This window comes from Hippopotamus amphibius, chromosome 1 (genome assembly GCF_030028045.1).
Source record: "Hippopotamus amphibius kiboko isolate mHipAmp2 chromosome 1, mHipAmp2.hap2, whole genome shotgun sequence".
NCBI lineage: Eukaryota > Metazoa > Chordata > Mammalia > Artiodactyla > Hippopotamidae > Hippopotamus > Hippopotamus amphibius.
This window is the reverse complement of record NC_080186.1, coordinates 41,659,618-41,683,343: the sequence shown is the minus strand read 5'-3', so window position 1 is coordinate 41,683,343 and position 23,726 is coordinate 41,659,618. Positions and strand designations below refer to the sequence as shown.

The 23,726-nt window shown below is 42.6% G+C and overlaps 1 protein-coding gene across 2 annotated transcripts in view; it reads right to left on the bottom strand.

Annotated features, from left to right (window-relative positions):
• Positions 1-12,784: 12,784 nt before the first annotated feature.
• Positions 12,785-23,726, bottom strand: part of ELAVL4 (ELAV like RNA binding protein 4) — an 85,898-nt gene continuing 74,956 nt past the window's right edge. The window contains exons 4-7 of one of the 2 annotated variants that reach the window (XM_057744676.1): positions 21,946-22,099; positions 19,831-20,056; positions 18,153-18,191; positions 12,785-15,148 (exon numbers count right to left, since the gene is read on the bottom strand). In XM_057744676.1, coding sequence (XP_057600659.1) covers positions 14,821-15,148; positions 18,153-18,191; positions 19,831-20,056; positions 21,946-22,099 — 747 coding nt within the window. In that variant the 3' untranslated portion in view covers positions 12,785-14,820. The remainder of the gene's footprint in view (positions 15,149-18,152; positions 18,192-19,830; positions 20,057-21,945; positions 22,100-23,726) is intronic. The other variant, XM_057744671.1, reaches the window with a different exon arrangement.

The window sequence follows — 23,726 nt, the reverse complement described above, 5'->3', positions numbered from 1 at the left end:
CAGTCAGGAGGAGACATCAACTTGGCAATAGTATATATGTCTTCAGAGTCAAGGGGAGAGATCTGGGCTGGAAATATATTTAGGAGTCATGTGAACATTAATTATCTTAAAAGCCATGATCCTGAATGAGTGATTCTGATGAGTAAATGTAGTTAGAGAAAAGGTCCAAGAACTCAGCCTTCAATATTTAGAGTTCAGAGAGATGAGGAAGCAATTGAGAGCTAGTTAGAAAGGCAGGAATAGGAAGCAGAGACTTCACTTGAGAATGTAGATGAGGGAGGATGTATTGGAGGTTTGAAAGAAAGAGGAAAAGCAGGAAGATGTCACGTAGGAGAGCGAGTGAGCGAATGAACTAGAGTACAGTGAAGTGAGGGAGGGCCAATAAAGAATGTTTGCAAGGATGGGATTATATGTTTGACCACGGGATTTAAACTGAATAGGAAGGAAAGTGGGGATGTGGGGGGTGGGGGGAGGGGAAGGACAGTAAAAAGCGAGTTGAAGGTCCCAGTGGGTTGAAGGGTTAGTGTGAGTAAGAATACTAAAAGGAGAGGGATTGGAAGTAGTCATTGACAAGAGGGTGCTTGAAACTGAAATTCAGGTCTTAGGGGCTAAGGTATAAGCAGGGAGGGAGTAATGAGGGGGAAGGAGAAGCAGAAGTTGAGGAATTCAGAAGCCAGGATATTGGAAGGATCATCTACGTGCATACTGAAATCATCAAGAATTATGACAGATTAGTTTTGGAGAGTGAGTGTGGTTTGGGGGAGTATTTATGGGAGATAAGGTGTGTGCTTGGCATGCAATGAATTCTCAGTCAATGCAGTTTGATCATTTATTTGCTTAATATTTGTTCAGGGTGCTGGGGCTCCTCCTCAGGTGCTTCCAAGGCAGAGCTCTCTGGAAGGTTGTGACACTGCATTTCAGGTGGGCATGGGGGTTGGGAGACACAGCTGGGGCATGAGCCTGGAATGCGGGGGTCCCTGTTGCTGAGGCTGCCCTGTAGTCTAGGGTGCAGGCCCTTCTGCTGGCTCTAGGCTGGACTCCCACCAGAGCCGCACGCCTTCAGCTCAGCGGCAGCAGCAGATGGTGAGAAGTGGGTAGGCCGGGGGTATCTGCAACTGATCCCACAGTTGCTGCATTAATGAGGCCTCGTGCCCGCCTTCTTTTCTGCCGTGTGCCAGCCGACTGTAGCTTCCTTTGCTGGGGTGGGTTTGTTTGTGGGAAATTTTTTGGCAGTGAAAGCTCAGTACCTGATTGAAAACTTCCTCTCCCCCTCATTTTCCCCCCTCCCCCAGCTCCTAGGCTGGTTCTAATATATTCTGGAGCCTCAAGCCTGCCCCTGGGGTTGCTCCTGGTACCAGACTGATGAAGCTGAGATCAGGTAGTCCTGCTCTTGCATTTACAAATGGGGAAACTGAGGCCTAGAAAATTTAAATATGTGCAGAGGCTCAGGACTCTGCACATATTCTAGGCCCTTCTGGTTTCTAGCTGCATCCCCAGGTTGGCATAGACTCAACGAGTAAGAACTTGGATTGTTCATATTTGAGGCTCAGACATATATAAGCATATGTGAGGTCATGGGGAAAAGGAGGCACTGAAAGCCAGATCACCATGAGGACAAAGGGGTCCTGAGAGAAAACATCACTGTAAGTGTGGAGGGAGGCTGGCACAGAGGACAGGCTAGCAAAGTGGCTTGAAGATAAGGAGCATTAGTTGTGGGCATAGTGTAAAAGTCTTCTTAGCCCACTTTGGCCTGGCCCCTTGGCAAATCCAAAAAGCTATTTCAGTAAGACAGTAAGGGTCCATGTAACTCTTTGGGAGGACTGTTCCTTTCCCAGCAAAGTGCGATAAGAGAAATGAAGGGCACATCCCTGATGATGAGAAAGAGTGAGAGGACAAGTGAGAATGTGAGACAGTCCTGGGGATCTGGAGGTGAGCAAAGATGCTAAGATTCCAATTAGTGGGGTGGTAGGAGCATGAGAGGTCAAAGATAGGTCAGTGTCACTGGGTGGGTAGCCCAAGAGGAGCCTTGGCCACATGGCAGACTGATGCAGGCAGCAATACAGCAATGACGATCTGGAGGTGAGTGGGGATGGAACTCATAGCAGTGGAGACAGTAAGGGCATTGGACATCTGCGGTGAACCTCAAGTCCAATATAGGTCTCATCAATGTGGTCAAATAGGGGCACAGGCAACGGCCAAGTGGGACAGAGTGGTCAGCAAACTTAAACCCGTGAGACAAAGTTGCTTAATCTTTGTCACATAGTGGTATACGTACAAAAATATTTATTTCTCCCAACAGAGTAGAGGGACAGACTGTTTGGGGCCAGAGATGAATGGTTTTGGGGTTCTAAGGGTCCAGGGCCCCACCTGGCTGCTCAGAGTGTTGAGGAAATAAAATGAGCACATCAATAAAAATGTATTCACTGGTTGGGAAGCTCCGCAGTAAGAAGTGTACTTTTCTCAAGTAGTAAGAGGTCTTGGAATAATCCAGGCCTGCTGTAGCAGCTCAGAGATACCGTTGAAGATCTAGGCACCTCATGGGCTTCTAATCTGCTGTTCATAGTTTTTGACTATTCTCTTCATGGTTGCAACAAGACTCTTGCAGCTTCAGACATCACATCAGCATTCCAAGTGGGACGGAGGAAGTGGGGAGGGGGGCAATGGCAGAAGGAAAACACTGTGTCATCTTTTAAAGAGCTTTCCTGAAAGCCTCACCAAGGACTCGTTACATCTCATTGACCAGAACTGTGTGATGTGGCCACCTCTAACTGTAAGGAAAACTGAAATATGTTTTGTAACTAAGCATTTTGTTACAATAAAATCAGAGTTCTATTAGAAAGGAAGAAGAAATGTGGGTAGGCTTGTGACAAATGCTGCGCGTATTCAGGGAACGGTTCATAGTTTTGCATAGTTAGGCCACAAACTGTGAGGCAGGAAGAAGAGAGGAATGCGGCTAGTTAAGCCATCAGAGTTTAGGTGATGCAGGGCCTTGGAAGTCATGATCAGGCTTCTGGACCATATCACCTAGGTGATGGGACTCCACTGATGCAATGTGGGCAGGGGAGTGATTTGGTCAGACTGGTGTTTTTGGCAGATCATTCTGGCTGAGGGGATGAAGGAGTGTGGATGGTGAGGAGGGGAGGTCTCCTATGAGGTTAGTACCAGAATTCATGTCCATACACAGAAGATCTCCAGTTAATCTCTGAATGAGATGATAATACTTAAACTAGGGTATCAGCCATGAGGAGGGGATGAATTTGAGAAATTTTCAGGAGGTAAAAATGAAGGGGTTTGGTAAATGATTGGTAGTTAGGGGAAGGTGGTTGGAGTTTAGCAATACCCCTGGATTTCGCCCATTAATAGGGATGTGGAATACAAGAGAAAAAGTAGGTCTGGAGTATATTGTTGACACTGGAACAACATGAGTTTGAACTGCATGGGTCCACTTATACACAAATTTTTTTCAATAGTAAATACCACAGTACTATACAATGCATGGTTTGTTGAATCCGGGATGCAGAGGGCTGACTATAAGTTATATTCAGATTTTCAACTGCCAGGAGGGTTGGCGCCCCTAACCCCTGAGTTTTTCAAAGGTCAACTGTATAATTTGTTCAAAATCTCACAGGAAGTTGGTGGTAAAGCTAGGAATTGAACCCAGCTCTCCTGGGCCAGTGTTCTTTCCATTACTCTACTTTATTCTCCATCCTCTATCCTCTGGAACCAGGAAAAACAGTCCACTGATGTTGGACCCATTGATTCTTCTCCCCCTCTCCACTCACTGAATCATGAGAGCCCAGAGATGAAGTTAATATGGTGATGGCATCTTGCTCCTGGAGGGCCCAGTTTGATGAGGATGTGCTAAAGGGGTGGGCAGATGGGGCCACCATAATCCCCAGCCCTGCTCTCACTGATGCTGGGGATCAGGGAGGGCCTGGACTGAGCATTAACTTCTCCCCACAACTACTCTTTCTCTAATCCCTGCTTCATGCTTGGCTTGTATGTTAATTTCCTATTGCTAACAATAGGAAATTAACAATTTAACAAATTACCACAAACTCTGTGGCTTAAAACAACACAAATTTATTCTCTTATAGTTTTAGAGGTCAGAAGTCTAAGATCAAGGTGATGACAGGGCTGTGTTCTTTATGGAGTCTTCATGGGAGAATCCATTTCCTTACCTTTTCCAGCTTTTTGAGGCCAGCTATGCTCCTTGGCTTGTGGGCCCTTCTTCACATCACCAGAACCTTTTGCTTCCATCATCACATGTCTTACTAGTGACTGATCCTCCTGCCTCCCTTTTATAAGGACCCTGTGATCACATTAAGTTCATCTAGATAATTCTGGATAATCCAGAATAATCTCTCCATCTCAACTGAATCACATTTGTCAAGTCCCTTTGACCATGTAAGGTAACTTACCCTCGAGGTCCAGGGATTGGGATGTGGACGTCTTTGGAGGGACCATTATTCAACCTATCACAGCTGAGCAACTTCTTTATTTTTGTGCTCAGCCTTGTGCCTGACAAATAGAGCCCAAATCTTGCCCTCGCAGTTGAGGGGCAGAAGAAGAGAAGTCAATAGCAAATTCATGTGCAGTTTGAGAGAGGGAAGAACAGGGACTTTGGGAACCCAGAGAAGTGGTACATAACCTGGTCTGGAAGGTCAGGGAAGGAGCTCCAGAAGAGACAATATCCATGCTGAATTTTGAGGAATGTGTAAGAATTAACCAGATGAATAATAATGACAATAATAATAAAAGCAAACATTTACTAGTTACTGCTATCTGCCAGGTTGTGTTTTAAGCACTTAACACATATTAATGCATTTGATCTTCTCAATACCATGTAAGGTGGGTACTTTATCATCCCTATTTTATAGATGAGTAAGCTGAGGAGAAGATGATCCATTGGCTGGAATTTAGGTCCTTCCCATTACTCTTAAAGTAAATATCAGTCTTGGGACTTCCTTGGTAGCACAGTGCTTAGGAGTCCGTCTGCCAATGCAGGAGACACAGGTTCAATCCCTGGTCTGGGAAGATCCCACATGCTGCGGAGCAACTAAGCCTGTGTGCCACAACTACTGAGCCTGCATGCTGCAACTACTGAAGCCCAAGAGCCTAGAGCCCGTGCTCTGCAAGGAAAAGCAACCGCACTGAGAAGCCCGCGCACCGGGACGAAGAGTGGCCCCTGCTCGCCACAACTAGAGAAAGCCTGCGTGCAGCAACAAAGACCAACGCAGCCAAAAATAAATAAATAGATTTATTTAAAAACAGAAGTAAATATCAGTCTTTCCGTGGCTTGTGAGGCCCTTGGTGATCAGATCCTTGCTACCACTCCTACCTCAGCCCCATTCCCACCTCCAATGCTGCGTCACTGGGCTCCTTTCAGCTGAGCCTCGCTTCTCTCCACCTCTGGTCCTTTGCACATGTTATTATCCTCTGCCTAGGGTGGGACATACCTTATCCTTCAGCTCTCAGCTCAAATGCCACAGTATTAGGGCATTCCTCGTCCTCAGCCGGGCAGGTGTCCTTGTTACTCACTGTCAGAGTAGTCTGCACTTGACCTTAACAGCACTTGCCCCCAACTGTATACAAACATCTCTTTCGTCCCCTCATTGTATCCTCAGTGCTGTATAGTAGGTGGTCAACAAATATTTGCAATCAGTAAAAAATATAGGGGAGATGAGTCTAGGAGTAAGCAGGAGAAAGACTGCTGGAGACCACCTAGTCCAAAACCTTCCTTCAATCTTTGGGAAACTGAGGCCCAGAGAAGTGCAGTGACTTGCCCAATGTCCCACAGTAAGTCAGAGGAAGAGCTGAGGATGCTGACTCTTGGTTCTGAGTCGCTTCCGTGGTTCCCAGTGTGACGAAACTGACCTTGCCCCAATGCCTGCCTGTCCAAATATGTCATCCTTCAAGATACAGCTGATTCCTAAACACCTCTAGGATGCCTTTCTTATTACTCTTCAGTTTCACCCCACCCTGCCAAAATCAGAATTGACTGCTCTTTCCTCTGTGCTCCCCAAATACCCTCTGGCTTTGATCTTGCCCTGCAACGCTCAGTTTACATTTGAGCTCTTCCAAGGCAAGCGCTGCGTCTGAGTCCTCTGTACAAATGTGATGTGTGAAGTGTGCTGTGATACACAAACGCAGAGAGATGTGGGATTGTCCAGGAATCCCTAACCCAGCCTGAGGGTCAGGGAAGGTTCTCGGGAGGTGGTGAACCACGAGCCGAACGAGCTGGATTCGCCGCGGGGGTGGTACGTGTATGTTTGTGTGTGTGTTGAGTGAAACGGGGCCTGGTGGTGGAGGGACAGGCATTCTAAGGAGAGGAATCTTACTATTTGTGAAATGGGATAATGAGATAGTCACACGGCTGGGGGGAGGGGAAACCCAAAGCCCCCTTTCTCCAAAGGATTCAAATAAGGAGCTTGACCTGACTTCCAAGGACTTTCCATAGCTAACAAAGCAGACGAGGCCAAGGCCAATTGTGTGACAAGCTGTGGCGGGGTGCCCTTTACAAATAGTCTGATTGGATCATCTTGGGTGAGATAGAACTTATGACTCTTGTGCCTACAGCCAAGAGGAGTAGGGGATATCAGTCTTTTCCCAGGTATTTGCTTGCGAACGAAAGTGCCTCATTTCTCTGCTCAAGAGCCTTCTGGCACCCTGCTTTTCTAAAGAAGTCCCGTGCCTCAGCCTGAGTGTTCCACTGTTTTTCTCTTGTTCTGCTGCTGTCTGCCCACCCCTGCCTACCTAAGCTGCTCAGCACCTGCCTCCATCCCTTCACCAACCCCGGGAAGGCCTGTCTGAGCGCCACCCTGCCCGGCCACTCCCCACTGTACTGCACAGGCTGTTCAAGCTCCTGCCCGGCCCAAGCCGTACTTTACCAGCAGGCCATGTTGTGTAGCACATGACCCCAGTCCTGGCTTCAGCTGTTTGGACCAGCTTGTTCTGTGAGAAGGAGAATTAATGGTACCAGCAGCTTGTAAACACTAATCAGCCAGGGCCAACCTGGTCCCTCTCTCTGGAACTTGAACTGTTTATTCAGGGAGAAGCAGACTGCCGGTAAACAGCATGACTGAGGAGTCACAGGGAGTAAGGAAGTGAAATGCCTGAGTCACTGTAGTGTCCAGGCTCCAGGCAACGGACCATTAGTTCTCTGGTTGCTGAGGAGCTATCAGAGCCTCTGCCGGTGTGTGACTGGAGCTGTATTTCGAACGCAGCTCAAGTACCATAAGACCAAGTGAGATTTCCAAGAGCTTATTCCCACATGCACCCCCTACTATTTTGTCCCTCTTTTACTTGAGGGTTTCTCATCTTTACATCCAGAGGCATCCACCCGCCCCGCCCCGGCCCGGCCCTGCCCCGGCCACCCTGCCCCCCAGCCAGTTGGCCCTGTCCAAGCTCTTTTCCTCTGGGAATCTTTCTGGCTACAGTTTAATTCCCACTATTCTTCACTGAGTGCCAGAGACGATGTATTTTATCTCTAATCCTTCTTTCCCTGATCAGGAATTTCAGAGATATTAAACAATTTGCCAATTTGCCAGGGAATTCAAACCCAGAACTTTCTTTCACTAGAGTGTTCTCTTTCCTTGCTGGGTCCCAGATTACTCCTTCCACTCCGCACAGATTTCGTAAAATTTCCTGTAATTCTTCTTTCAGCACAGAACCTATCTGGCATGGCTGAATAATTGTTTCATATGCCTAGTCTTTGTAACAGAATCCCAAACTTCCATTCCTGTTTTTTGTTTGTTTGCTTGTTTTCTGTCATAACCTATGACAGTGTCACACACAAAATAGGCAGAAGAAAAAAAAAGGCTGAATATGTTTATTCATCGTGTGCCCCTAGCTCAGTGACTGGCACGTGGCAGGTATGCAGGGTAAGGATTCTAGTATAAACAAGGCTTAGGTTGGTTCCCGCCCCTCCCCACCCTGCTGTACTTCACAGGTAGGTGGGTGTTCAACTGATGGTGGTGTCACATTTTTTTTAAAGCTCTTTATTGGAATATAATTGCTTTACACTCTTGTACCAGTTTTTGAGGTACACCAAACTCAATCAGCTGCATTTATACACATATCCCCATATTTCTCCCTCCCGCAACTCCCCCCCACCCTCCCAGTCCGGGCCCTCTCAGGCATCACCCATCATCGAGTTGATCTCCCTTTGTTATACAGCAACTTCCCACTGGCTATCTATTTTACAGTTGGTAGTGTATATATGTCTATGCTACTCTCTCACTTCGTTCCAGCTTCCCCTTCGCCCTCCACCCCCCCAGCCTCATGTCCTCCAGTCCATTCTCTGCATGGTGTCACATTAAAAGGCCATCCGTGTGGTTTAGTGGAAAGACATTGGATTGGAGCCAGATGGCATGGGTGTAAATTCCAATTCTGCTACATGCTGTACAACCTTGGGCAAGATACTTAATGTCTCTGAGACTTTTTTGTCAGATGTAAAATGGGGATTATGTTATGTGCCTCCCAGGATTGTTCCAAGGATTCGGGGGGCAACACAGATAGTGAAGGAGCTCCCACCACAGTAATGCTGGTTCACACAGTGCCTTTAATTTGTGGGGAGACTCACAGGGCCAGCTCCTAAGGCAGCTCACGTGGCTTGTAAGCATTCTCAGCTTCTGACCCTATCCTTGACGCCTTTCAACCTCCGTGGCTTTTGGTGGTTTCAATAGATCGGTCAACAAATCATCTTGTTTTTTTGGCACTGCTGAGCAAAGTGTTTAAAAACTATTCTTTTCAGTTTTTCTTTGTCAATTTGTTTGTAAACCAATATTATTGAATCTATTTTTCCATTAAAGATTTGGGGAGAAGGTTAGCCCCAGGCATGGTGCATTAACTTTACTTCCCTTGTTCGTTACATAACAGGACTCATCTCCACCTTTAATTGAAATGAAGCTCTAATTATGATAGAATTGGCTCATAGCCAGGGTGGTATAACTGGGGGCTTTGGGGTCAGATAGGCCTGGGTTTGAATCCTGTCTTTACCACCTACTCACTTGCGCAAGATATCAAATCTCTCCGAATCTCTTTTCGCTCGATGTAAAAGGGGGATGTCACCCCTCACTGAGTTGGCAGAAGGACCAAATGCTAAATGTATAGTGCCTGGCATATTGGAAAGATAATAAATGCTAGTGCTCTTTCTAGAAACCATTTCTTAAACCTCAAGGACTTTGCTGGAAACTGTTTAAAATAATTACATGGCATCTTGGGGTGGCATGTGCATCCACTTTACATTTGAACTGCTAGTAGATCAAGCTGGACTTGCATAGTGAAGCCTTTTGGTAATTAACCCAGGGGTGGGTGATTTTAAGCCAGTTTTTATCCTGCTGCAGAAACAAAAAAAGATGAGACTGGAGAAATGCTATTCCTTTAATTGAAGGAACACTTTTATGTTCTCAGGTCTATTTTAATCTTAAGCGCTGATTATGCATCATTCTCTCCTGTTAACAGACACTTTTGTAAGTGATCTGCACAGAGAGAAATATGACTCTCACATAAATACTGTACCATGAGAAATTATCTTATTACCTAATATGCCAAAAAGCTAATAAGATAAAGGAACAGTGCGAGTCATTTTTGGACAATATTAAAACTTGATTGTAGCTCATGGAAATAAAATATAATTTCCTTTTATTATTCTCTTTTCCAGGTAGAACAAAGGCAGTGAAGGGTGTAAGGATATTATACAGCTGTGTTCCGTGAACTCTTGTTAAGGCTGCGGAATGGATCCAGGAAGGATGGCCTCAAATTAAGATTTTAATGGCTCTTCCGTTTTGAAATCACACTCTTGCTGTTAATGCTGTCTTGTCAGGTCTGATTTTTTAATTTTGCAGGTGAAAGTAGAAAACCTCACCTCCTATTCGACTGTACAAATGTTTCCTTCTGTGTGTTTGCATGTGTATGTCTGTTAGGGAACAAATGCATAGTGCCTACAGAAAGTCAGGGCAAAACAATTTCAAGAAATGGGAGTTTCCTGAATTATCCATGGTAAAAGGCGACTAAGTGCCAGATTTTGACAAGGATAAAGTAGCCAGATCTAAATGCTGACTGAGGTGGGGCCCTAACAGAGTTTGTGAGTGTCAAGTGTACTTTTAAATGTTATTCTTTGCAGTTTAAATGTTTTATTTAATAAATAATGATTGATCTTGATGAAAGAAATTTAAACAGGACCCAAGCTGATAAAAACTTCTAACTGCAACCATCATTTGGTCAGTGTTTGATCTTCGGTAGCGAATGTAAGTAGTTTTGATGCTGGTGGTGATGATGTGGGATGGTTTTAGACACAAGCACGTGTTTTTTTGCCCTCTTCTCTTCCTATCACTTTGACAGAAATAACACTAAGTAAATGCCTTCAGCCTTCTCTGGCATGCAATGTTTCATCGAAGCGAAACATAATGTACCTATGATCTGAAAGAAATTTAATAATCTCTGGGTTCTTGTGATTTGTTAGACCTCTCCAGCAAACACCTACAGAAACTATACAATGTTTGCCTGGAGATTTGAGGTAACAGTCTTACACTTGCAGCAAGATGGATTTTTTATTAGATGTTAGGCAGACACGTTGTGCTGATGTGGGGAAGTGTTGCCATAAGAGTGTATGTAGAATGTCCTTTTTTGGACATTTTAAAGATCTAGTGAAACACTTACAGCTAATTGTGAAACTTTCAGGATAGATCTGTTGGAGGCTGGGGAATGAACTATGTGAACTGGTAAGATTCCATCAACTTCCAATATTCCAAAATAATGTATCCATTTGTTTAAAGTGCACTAAAATGATACCTTTAAGGAGCAGGGATGGTGATGATTGGTGATAACTATCATAGGTTTGGCAGCAACATTTTTAGATCCTATATACACATTTGCGAAGCTCTGTTATTCCTGGGGGCAGTGATTAGTTTGAATGCCCATTTTTCTTCAGAAAAGGAACATAGGGGCTTGTCTTTAAGATAAAACTAAAAGAAGACTCTTTAAGTATGCAAAGTTCAGGCTGACTTAGAGTTTTAATATTTAGCTTGATTAATTAAATCCCATTCTTTGCCCTGAATTTAATTATCCCAACCACCGAGGTAATTTAATATAATAATAAAAAAAAGGAGCTAATGAGAAATGGAAGAGAATCTGACTATTCCTTCATCTGGATCAGTGGGGGCATTTCTTCTTCAAGTGTCAGTTTGTGGATGGTGATGTGATGTTTTATGGGGTATTATGAATTTTCAATTAGTGAGAAGATGAAGAAGACAGACAGTAGATCATCAATGAATGGTCACATCAGGAAATCACTAAAAAGCTCATCTGTAAAGTTCAGGGCATATTTTAATATGACTTCATGATACCTTAGGCAGTCTTTTCCCCCTAAGCTGAGCTTAAATCATGTTCTTATACACAGTATGAAAAGTCCTTGTTTAGGGTTTCTGTTCAAAGGTAAGAAAAAGTCAGATATTTGCCACTTCTCAGCAAAAATGAGTTTAAATAAAGAGGTGACTTTTCCTTTCACTTCCAGTACAGATCGGCTGTTTCCTTACTATTGCTCAAGCTCTGGCATCTGAATGCTGAGGTGCAGTGCAGTTATATCAGACACAGATTCAAATCCCAGCTGGAAATTTGCTAGCTGTTTCAAGTTACTTAATCGCACTGAGCCTCAGTTTTGTCATCTGTGAAATGAGGATAGTGCTATCTCCTTCTCCCAGATTGCTGCAGGACCAAGTGAGAGAATGTAGAGGGCACCACACAGCCTGTCTGACACATAATAGATGCTCTGCAAATAGTGACTCTCTTTCTTCTGCATAAGTCACAAGTATGCCTGTAAATGAATAACAGACACTAATGTATCATAATGCCAGACAGAATGCCAAATATGCCTGCTTGTTATCAACCAAGACAGTGCCCCTCACACTTTAAAATACTAGTGATTCACCTGGGGATCTGGTTAAATATAGATTTGCATTCAGCCTGAGATTCTGCATTTTTAACAAGCTCCCAGATGACGCTTATACTGTGGTTGGAGACCACACGTTTAGTAGTGTGGAACTAGGGCAATGACTTTTGAATACTGAGTTGACTTTGAGAGACTGGGCTAAGTTGCAAAATAGAAATTTTCTCTGCCTTTTTTGTTTGTTTAATGGTAAAAATATTGGGGAAATCTGAAGATGCTACAGAAAAAAAAGTGTGAATGAACACATTTAAAAATCTGGGAAGCTCAAATCCATTCTACACACTTTCATTTATTGTCTGGACAAAGTACAAATAATTCAAACACAACAAGATTATGAAAAAAAAAAACATTTACAATACTTTCCCTCAGAAATCATCTAAACTAGCAAGATTAACATGAAGTCATTCATTATAACTAAAGTATACAACTGCCTGGTCCTAAGAATTTTTTTCCTTTTTTTTCCCCCAAGAGTGAACACATTATAGAGAAGAGGTTTTGGCATGCCTTTCCCACTAATGCTTAGCAAATGCATCAAAACTTTGCCAGCAAACTGCGTTCATTCATAGCAGGTGATGTAAAAAGGTTTCCCTGAATGTTGAACGAGTGTTCTCTGAACTGAAATCTGGTTTTTTTTTTTTTTTTTTCAAAACCGAAAAGAGGAAAAAAAACAGAAAAAAAATTTAAAGGAGGAGTCTATGATGCAGCCGTGGTTTTCGTTATCTGTCTACCACTACGACTACTACTACAAAGTTTGCCTCTTTAGTGTGAAAACAACAGTTCTGTCTACATGCACTTAGTGGGTTCAGCATGTGAAAAAACGCACAAAATAAGCACAAGTTATAAATAACCATAACGTTTTATTACCATTAAGACTAAACTGGTATTGAAAAGATTGTATATAACAAGACAAGAAAAGCAATAGCAAATTTAACTATCAACTAGATTATGCATAGCGAGTAACTGTTTCTATTACCCAGGGAAGAGCATGAACCCTTGTATTTTTTTGTTTTGTTTTTGTTTTAAATATATAACCGTACAAAGCACAAACATACTAAAATGATCAGTGCACTGGACATGGGAGAATGCTCCCTCAGTCATTTTGTTCCCTTAGCTCTGTTTTGTTTTCCCCAATCTGAATTACATTAAAATAAAGACCCAGTTGTTTTTATTTTTCTACTGTGCAGTAAGAAAAAATATTCACAACAAACATGACAATATATCAAACAATAGTTCTACACAAGTTACCTTGATACCTCTTTAACTGTCACTTAAATATCATAAGAAAACATTTTGACATATACAAACAAAACTAGCCAAGTGTTACAACTTATAATAAATTAACTCAAAGAAAAAATAACTTTATATATATATATTTATATTGTATATACACATACACACACAACAGAATGACACAATAATATGCTTCTTCCCATAGTTTAAGTAAACAAATAAGTAGTCTAGCCAATCTAGCTATATTTGATCTCGGCCATAGGCATCATCACATCGGCGATTAAATAAATAAGTGTTTCAAGCAACATAAACAGTGTTTCAAATGTACCAACACAGCCCAATTCTATCAGCATGGGCTACAAAGTGAATTTGAAAATTCCTTAATGAATTTAAAGCAAAGGTATCTTTTGTTTTCCTCTCCTAAACACATTACATTTAACTATGATACTAAGATATGTAAATAATTTCGTAGCACCTACTGCTCAAACTAAGGAAGTTTTAGATCAAAAGGAAAATTAATCTTTTAAATTTTTGTTCTGCTGACATCCCATACTGATGACTTAAAGAAAAACTGTCTTTCAACTCATCTCCTTGCTTTTGGGTTTTGACTGTGGGGAACTGTGGTACCCTGGGTAGAACGAACACTCCTTTCCCCTAGTAATTAATAATTTTTTTAATTATTATTACATGCTATGAAAAGATATGAAGATCATCTGTTTATAGCCCATCCTTCAAAAAACAGTCTACGAATCCAGTTTAAAACACACATCTTGATCTCTAAAAAGTTACCAGTGCAGTATGAACGCGACAAAGTTGTCAATTTCCCCTAAATTAGCCAGTCAAAATATTTTTTTCTCAAATCCAGATTCTCTTGTAAAAATTCTTTATATTTTATAAAAATAGATTTTTCTTGAAACCCATTTTCAGCAAAGAGACCACCTCTTTGGCAACAATGTTAGTGTTATTAAATTGTTAATGTCATCAGGTATCCCCCTGGCCCCCATCCCCTAACAGAAGACTGTTTTAGTTCACATGATATAAAAGAAAAAAGGAAAAATAAAAAAATTTGCAAAAGTTTTTTTAATTTTTGCAATTTTTATTATTCCTCTTTAATTTGTGTGGGTTTTTTTTTAAACCAATCTGATTGGATCAACGTTTTGACAAAAAAGAAAAATCTTTTTTTTCTTCCTTTGAATCCCATTACTTTGTAAAAATTGTTTTATTTTTATTATTTTTTTTTGTTTTTTGTTTTTCTTCTTCAAATGAGCGAATGGTCATCTTAAAAAGACCCACCTTCAAGGAAGGTAGTAAAGTTAGCTGGCTGGGTAAAAATCCCTGCACGTCGCTATCTATGTATATTATAGTCAACAACGACAGCTATGAAAGAACATTCAATGCATCAAAGGTATTTTTTTGTGTTTTTTTCTTTTTTTCTAAGCATTATAAAATCCTTTCCTGGTACACCTCAGGATAATCCAATGTTTTAATACTTAGGCAACACTGGCTTATAAAGTCCATGGTTGAATATAAGCCTTGAAAAGTTTGTTTCTTCCTCTTTTGTGTGTGTGCATGTGTGTGTGTGCGCGGGTGTGTTTTGTTCGTATATATTTATATATATATTTTAATAAGTAAGGATGGGAAATTCAGGACTTGTGGGCTTTGTTGGTTTTAAAGGAAACTTGCAACACTCGGTCTCCCAGGCGGTACCCGTTGAGGCTGGCAATGGCCATGGCTGCCTCGTCATAGTTGGTCATGGTGACAAAGCCGAATCCCTTGCACTTGTTGGTGTTGAAGTCGCGGATGACTTTGACGTTGTTCACGGCTCCGAAGGGGCCGAAGAGCTGCCAGAGGACACTCTCGTCAGAATCAGGGGACAGGTTGTAGACAAAGATGCACCAGCCTGTTCCTGTGTGACCAGGGATGTTCATTCCCACAAGGCTTGTCATCCCATCAATGGTGATTGGGGAGAACCTGGGGGGACAAGCAGAAGGGGGGACTGGTCCAGACATCAGTCTGACCGTGGATAACACACAGATGTACAGACACAGACATGGGGCAGAGGGCTGAGTGAGTGTTTTCAGGAGAGTGTTCAGGGTTTAAAAACCAAAATGCAAAAACTAATGTCTGTGGCATTTCTTCTAATGGGAATAGTTAGACTGGCTAAGGCACGTATATGTCAAGAGGAAGGCCTAGGTCAACTCCTAAAAACCATGAAGAACTCCCAAAGCAAGACACTGTCATATGATCACAGTATATGTTCATAGGATATCCCACTCTGACTCTCACCCTCCCTCCCCACAACAGATAGTGAGCTCTTCAGAGAAGGGGCCCTACCTCATTCATCCTTTTGCTCTACTTATTCAGTGGAGCTTATATGGGAATCTCACAGACATGACACATAGAAAACACTCAATAACTGTTTATTGATTGAATAGGCGAATAACACTGGTGGATGTCAATGCTTGGGACATTTTGTTTATTTTTTAAGGCAGTTTAGGTCATGGCCATAGAAGTGCTCGTCTACCACCTTTGCAGTCCCTTGACTTACGGTTGTCAAAGATCTCTTGATATTATCGGGCATGGAGATACGTAAGAATGAACAGACATGTCTTGTTATTAATCCAATGGGTGGTTTATGTTTCATTTAGCATTTATTCAAAAGAGTTCAGAAAAAAACCCCTGAGCAATAAAGATGTACCACTCCCTGACGCTATATTATCTGGAATTCATTTCTAGCATCACAGGAGTGAGATTTCAAGTGGTTTGTGCATTTACATATCTTGAATCACTGTACCTTAGAAAAGCAGAAAACTGTTATTTGTCCTATTACAACTACTTTTTGTATTAGGCTTTGAAATCGTCTCAGTTTTCACGTCATCTTGAAAAGAAAAACAATCCTTTAGATTCTATACACTGTCTGATAAAATATGTATGTGATTCATGATGGATGCATCAGATGAAACAATTAGGTTACCAGTGCCTACAGCAGAAAAAATATTTATTAACATTTTACTTTATACCAAACTTATACAGGTATTTTGACTCTATACACTGACTAGTCTCTTGCTTTTCATTTGGTTACTTTTTGTTTTTTTTTCTGAAGTGGAGGATAGGAGGAGAGGAAGCAAAAACTGGGGAAGCGAATGGATAAAGTGTCATTTAGGACTGTTTTAAGCATATATTCTTAGAGATTTGAAAGTCCTATGAAAGAATAATTGTGTATCTAACTACAATTTAGGTAATCAAATGGCTGCTGAAGATATGTGAAACATAACAACTCAACAGATATTATTTTTGGTATTATTCACTGTCAGTCTTCCCTCTTAAAAACAAAAAACAGGACAAAACCAAAACCATCCTAGTACGGAGTCTTAGAAGGGCAAATCCATGTCTAATGTTATTTGCATTATTTCTGAAGACTGTCTTCTCAACCTTCTCTCCTCTAACTGCGTCAACTGACCTCTTTCAGTTTTTATAGGTAGAGAACAGCTAAATATTATAAGGCCAAAGTCAGGGCTAGCAAAGAGTTTTCAAGTAGAGCCTGCACTGTAGGTGGTAATGCTACCTGCACTTTGGTAGAAACGACTCTGGATCCAAATCTGGGTTTAATAGGAAACGAGAATGCTCTTATCAACTTGTGAAGTTTACTACAGGTGGGGAACTGGAGGAGATGGCAGGGTGCACGATGCACTGCAGGTGTCTTCCCTGACCTCATCTATAGATAAGCACCACTCTCTTCATAATATTCGGTGCAATCTCACAGAAGTTCAAGAGGAGCAAGGCATGGGACAGAGCTGGGAAAATGTAAAATGCATGGGAACAGGCAAGCAGTGTGCTGGACACGTGGAGATAATTCAGTTACCCTCATGGGGGCTGGGATTGAGATTTGAGAGGCTGGCGCCCTGAGAGTGAAGTCTGCAGTCAAGTTACTTCCACCACTGCGTGCCAGTTTCCAGAGCAGGGTACTTACCATGCAGGGCCAAGTGGTGAAAGACCTGCCTCATACAGGGACTGTGACTCAGACTATTCAAGACCACATCCCTGTCCCTTGACTGGAGGAAGGGGAATTAAAGTGTGCAGCTCTACAGAGCAGGATGATGAAGATGCTATGTTCCTAGCAGCTCAGGGGGGCTTATCAAAAGTACATGTGGGAATCTCATGGACACAGTGACATAAAGCACCCAACTTTCCGAAATTCAGTTTTCCCGCTAGGTCTGGAACACACCTTGTGACTACGTTCAGAAAGTCCCCCAAACCTTAACTCTGTTTGAACCCTCAACACCACAAAAAGGTTTTAAATAAAAGAAACAGTAAGTTTAAAACATACATACATATACAACCAAGGGAGTATTGATAATTACTGCTAAAACCTGTAACAAAAGAAACCCCTGGTTGAGGTGCACACAGATACACTTCATTCGCAGTCTGGGCCCCGAAATGCACATTGAGGTGGGGACAGGAGTCACAAGGTAATCCGCACATTTATTCATACTTTTGCCAGGGCTGGTGGTCCGAAATCTAATTTTTCCACTGACAATCAGAAGATTGTCAACAATGATTAGCAAAATGTTCTAATATTGATCTGCTGGAATCTGCCCTCTTAACCCAATCTTGGCATTGCTAATGTAAAACAGTTGCTTTGCAAGTTTGCAAAATCAGCTGGCAAAGAGTCACAGCCTTCCCTCTTAGAGGAGCCGTGCAGAGGACCAGATTATCAAGGGCTTGGTAGCTGTGGCACCTGAACCATAGGAGAAGCCCACCTGCAAATAAAAGAAAAAGTGAAACACACAAACACACTTTGTGTGCCCTAAAAGAAACAAAACCAACTGAGGTCTGAAAGTAAAAAAGAATTTGACATGCTGGTGGAAGAAAAAGGAAGAATTAAAAAAAAAGTAAAGTTAGTGAATTAAAAAAAAAATTCTAGCCCCAGTCTGTGCCAACACGGACATCTGGCAATCTGTGGAGTTTTAATTACCTCTTTACGCCATAGGCCATATTAAGCAAATTGTCCAGCCTGCAAAGAGAAGGAGGGTCTCTGGGTTAATGCCTCACAGATGGCAAGATCGCTCAATGGAACTATTAATAAGAATGCTCCATTTTCAAAGAAGAAAAGCTCAAAAACTTTCCCCAGTGCTTATGAGTCTATCCGCTACTAGTTTCCCCTTTTCCTGCCTCCAACTAAAGTAATTCATGTTCAGGTCAATGCGAAAGTTTAAAGCAAGTGTCTAATGAACCTTTCTTTCTTTCAAGGTCTGAATTAATCCCATTCCCTCCCACCTCTCAGAACATTTGTGTGGATTTTATTTTATGTTGTGCGTGAAAATTTTTTAAAAGGGGCGGCTTCTTAAGTTGTTCACCTTTTACTGTAATGAAATTTATGAATAAAGGTCTCTGTTCCAAATTAACAATACAAGCACACACATTATGCCTATCAGAATGGATCTTTTCTCTTAGCCTGGCTACATTAACTAAATCTTCTTACTACACACACATTTTTTTTTGTTTTGATTGGGGGAGTTTGAGGGTTCAGATTTTTTTAAAATTAACTTACTATTTACAACCTGAAAGCACCTCCCAGCAAACTGCCGTTTTGTTATAATCTCCTTCATGTTCACTATCTTACTTGGGGACACACTATTCACATCATGGGGCAGTAGTAACCACAGTTTCCACCATTAGAAGCCTACTGGAAAGCTTTTTTAAATAAATACTGCATGTGCTCTCACACAAAATAAAAATTAGATGACTTGGACCCTTCATGAAATCACTAACCATTTCACATTCAGGGGGCATGGGAGGACACTCCAGAGGCTGATTTTTCTCCTCATTGTGGCTAGAGGGAAGGGCCTACTATCTTCTCATGTGATGTCTGACAAAGAGAAAGACCCTTTCATTAAAGGGAAATTGGGTGGAATCAAATAATTACTTAGAATTATTATGGGTAGGTCAAGAATATTCTTAACTCTTTCACAACAGAGGCTGGTCAAGGTCAGGTGGACTGCCTGCATGGAGAGAAATCTGCCTTTCAGAAATGTCCCAGGAGAAGGGGAATGCCCAGTTGCACCTAGAGCTTCCTGAGGGTTGGGTTAGGAAACACCCATAAGGCTTGGACAAAGTCTTCCTCCTTGTCTTCCTGGAGTCTGCTGACTTAATGTCAGAGTAAAGTTAACACAGAAGAGAGGATTCCCTCCTACGCCCACCAACCCAACAGAGCTATCGGCAGAAGAAAGAGGAGGGCAGACCAAACCGCTCCCTCTGGCAAGGATGTGTCTCCTGGGCTACTCTTTTCTTTCATTTTATTAAAAGCCACCGCATTAGCCTTAAGTCTAAACTGCTGAATGTGGTCACTTCTCTGTGATTAACTCTTGTTGAAACTGAACCTTTTTATTTGGTTAAATGCAGAAATTTCATTTCAATCAAAGAATCTGAAGTTTAATCACAGTCACAGTGGTCGTTTCAAAGGGGGTTTAGGAAAGTATCTGGTCCAGTCATCATATTTTATAGCAGTGGAAACTGAGATTTGGGGGTAGTTTCCCACAGTGATTCCTAGGGGCAGAGGTTCTCACCCCGCCCCACGCTTCAGGGCTGTGGGCTTCCCTGACTCTTGCCCTGTACTTGTGTAGCAGGGCTCTTTCTCCTGTGGGCACGCCTACCTGAACCTCTGAGCCTGGTGGTGAAGTGGGCCGGGGTAGCGTCGGTTGGGGGACTGGTAGAGCTGGGAGAGCAGGGCCTGGCTTGACTTCTGGCTAGGGTTGTTGGCAAACTTCACAGTAATCGGTTCCGTAGCACCGCTGGGCTTCTGGCCATTCAGCCCTTTGATTGCTTCTTCTGCCTCAATCCTCTTATCAAAGCGGATAAATCCCACCCCTCGGGACACTCCTGGGGAAAGAGAAAGAGCCTTCATAAAGACTGAACAAACCAAACTGGTAAACATCTCCAGGAAGAGATGGGCTGGGTCCCACGGATGTTCCTTGGGAAGTTAGCCCAACTGTGGGGCCAGGGCTAAGCCTGGCTTCCTGAGTCTCTCTTACCCATGAAAACGCACCTGCCTGCATTTCTGCCATCATAGCTCTGGACTGTGACTCCTACCCACAGAACACAGGCATCTTTCATATATGTCCTTTCCAGCCCTCCACCACCACCCTGCTCAGTCAAGTCTCCTTTAGTTGCTGTAATTGATCACCCACTGTCTGGTTTCTAGTCCTCCACACCTGACAACTAAGTAATCTATTTGAAAAGCAAACTCTGCCCATATTATACCCTTTAAAAACTTCTTTTATACCTTTTTTGTACCTTTTCAATTTTTTACCTCATGGATGGTACCTGTTCCTCATTGCTCCCCACTCCAAACACAGAATAACAAATGAACAAAACCCACAAAAAACCCTTCCATAGCTCCATGTTGCATACAGGTGAATTCCAGACTTCTTGGCATGGCATTTAATGCCCTTGAGGATCTGGCCGCAACCCCTTGTTGGACCTCATGCCAGCCATGCTAAACTGCCAGATACTCCTTGAACAGGTTATGTTCTTCCTCAACTCCATGTCTTAGGGCATGTCCTATCCACCTATTCAACAGGATACATCTTATCCACCTAGCACGCTCTGTCCTTCCTTCTTGCCAGATAACTGCAAGTCACCTTCCAAAACTCTGCTCAAACATCACCTCCTTGATTCCTTCCCAACAATGCCCACAACATGCCTTCTCCTGAGCTCTCTTTGGGAACTGGACAGCCCTAGCAGGTACTCATCACATTGGAGTCTTGTAAGGGCAGAACTGTGCCACCTTCATCCTTGGTCTCTGGCGTCCCCCTGCACAGCGTCTGGGGCAGAGCTGCCTTCAGTGAGGGTTTGTCGCCATAGTCAAATGATAAACACATGCTAAATAACTCTCAGGATGTGTTTTAAATTGGAGTAGGTGAAAACCTTCTGTCATCAAAGATGCAACCTGGGGTAAGTGAGGGGAGGGATAAACTGGAAGACTGGGATTGACACATACACACTACTATATGTAAAATAGATAACTAATAAGGAGCTATAACTGTATAACACAGGGAACCCCACTCAATATTCTGCATGGCATGTATAGGAAAAGAATCTAAAAAAGAGTGGATATATGTATTTGTATAACAGATGCACTTTGCTGTACACCTGAAACTAACACAACATTGAAAATCAATTATACCCCAATTTAAAAAAATGCAAACTGGGTGCCTTTCTTACTGAGAGGCGGTGGTGGTTGCTTTTCTTTATGATGGCCAAAGTATCACAGTACCAGATCCTGGGTTATCCCTGCACTGCTACTAACTAACTGGACAGATGTCCCACTTTGGACCTCTGTTTCCTCATGTGTGAAATGAGGCAATTTGAGGTTCCCTCTAACTTTATAATGCTATCACCAGAGTCAGAGCTATACATACAGGCTATTTTCACATACAAAAGTAATGTTATTTGGTTGAGGGTTGAAAGAGACTTTGAAGGTCATTCAGCCCCACTCCCAGCCTCATGGCTGAATCCTCTTCACAACTCTGCCAAGTAGTTTAGCTGCTGCTGGAACAATTCCCATGATGGAGATCTCCTACTTCCCAAGATGGCCCATTTTAAATTTCAGCAGTTGATTGATAAAAAGTCTTTCTCCTAAGTCAAAAATCTATTTACTCATGACCCATATCCTTTTCCCTAAGTAACCATTACCCCTCTGCTCCTATGGGTCACAGGACACTGGCTGGTGACACTGAGACACAAAATAATGACAAAAAATACTTAACCTGTGACTTGATCAACCAGGATTCGTGAGGTGATGATACGGCCATATTGTGAGAAAAGCTGCTCCAGTTCCTTCTGGGTCATGGTTTTGGGAAGGCCGCTAACGTAGAGGTTAGCATCCCTGATTGAGGCAGAGCTCGGACGGGCATATGAGACCTAGGAAAAGGCAAGAGGCGCTAAATCCATCATAGGCAACAACCTCCGAGTAGAGACCGAGTGGACAACCAAGATGACAGCCCTGCGTCTATCATTCTAACTCACAGTGTCAGTTCAAATAACTCTGTAGTTCAGATTTTTAGCTACTCTTGTAATAGTAGCTAAAACCAGGAGACCAGCAATAGAGGAACAAAAGGAGAGTCGATGATAACTTAAAACAAATGCACAGATAAGGGTCTCTAAGTGCAGAACAAAATAGCTACTGTATGGCAGCTGTTAAATGCAGAACTACCCACGCATGCAGTTCTGAAGATTTACCTCCTGGATGTGGGTGTATAGATGATTTACTGTATCCAACACATAATAATCTTTGAATAAACCAAAAAAAAAAAAAAAAACCCATGAAATTCTGCTCTGCAGATTTCTTTCCTTGCCCCGCCCCACCCCCCATTCCCCTTCTTGAACACATAAAAGCGATCAGGTTCTCTGCAAGATTTTTTTACATCCCATCCTTTGTGTTGCTCCAATCTGTTCCCACAAGGTCTGCTCTCGCTGAATGACAAAGTGCTGGTGAAATGGGGCTGAATGAACATCTGCTTGCGAAACTGGATATGTGACCTTGTCATAACATCTGCAAGAACCAGTTGCCTTCTAACTTTGAGGCAGAGCAGATAAACCACAATAAACAAAAATGAGGGCACGATGGAAAGGAGGGAGGGGGAGGGCAGTGGAGAGAGAAGCGAGCCTCACCGATGGTTATAATAAGTTCGACTTTGTAAATTTGTCCTCCCAGATCTTGCAACTGCTTTTTTTTTTCCCCAAAAAGCTAACACAGAAGTGTAAACAGATCTGAAATTCCATCTGCAAGAAGCCAAATCTGTAGCAGTACACATAAGCAAAGCAAACCCCAGCAGTCATTAATTTTAGACTTTCATTTACTTATTTATTTTTTAAGAAAACAACATCAGACATTTGAAATATAATTTACAGCTAGTCTAACAAAAGCACTTTCCTGCTAAAGCTATTTCTGGGGTGGTTAGGGCTCAGAATAGATGATGAAAACAGTCATTTCAGAGCACATCTGACAATATTGGACAGGAAGGGACCTATATGCCTTAGCATTTTTCAGTTTTATTTAATTTATATAACCAATTCACAGGACCTGCTAAGACTATAGGAGTGAGTGTGTGTGCATGTGTGTGTGTGTGCTCTGCACACACAAAAGCATGTTTGCAAAAGGAATTGTACGTGTTAAACTGGACCTTTGGCATTAGGAACTACATCTCCAGCAGTGAAGCAGACCTTGCATCTGAGAATGGGTTTAGCAGCAGGTCACACAAAGAGGCATGAAGGATGAGCACACCCCCTACCCATGGCACTCTCTCCCTTTCCATGCAGAGATGCCAGGTCCCTTTACAGGTTCCACACCTAAAAATAGATGTTGACTCAATAGATAAAATGATAGTGAGTGACTAATCTGCCTTGCTGGCCTCCTCCTGCCAATGGAGCAAGGCAGCCCATCTTAACATCTACCTCTTCTAGAAACTCATCGGTGGCCTCTGTGGGCTCCTTCCCAGCACATGGATGACATGCAGAGAGGCCTTTATAGGAAGGGTCCCCGTGTATG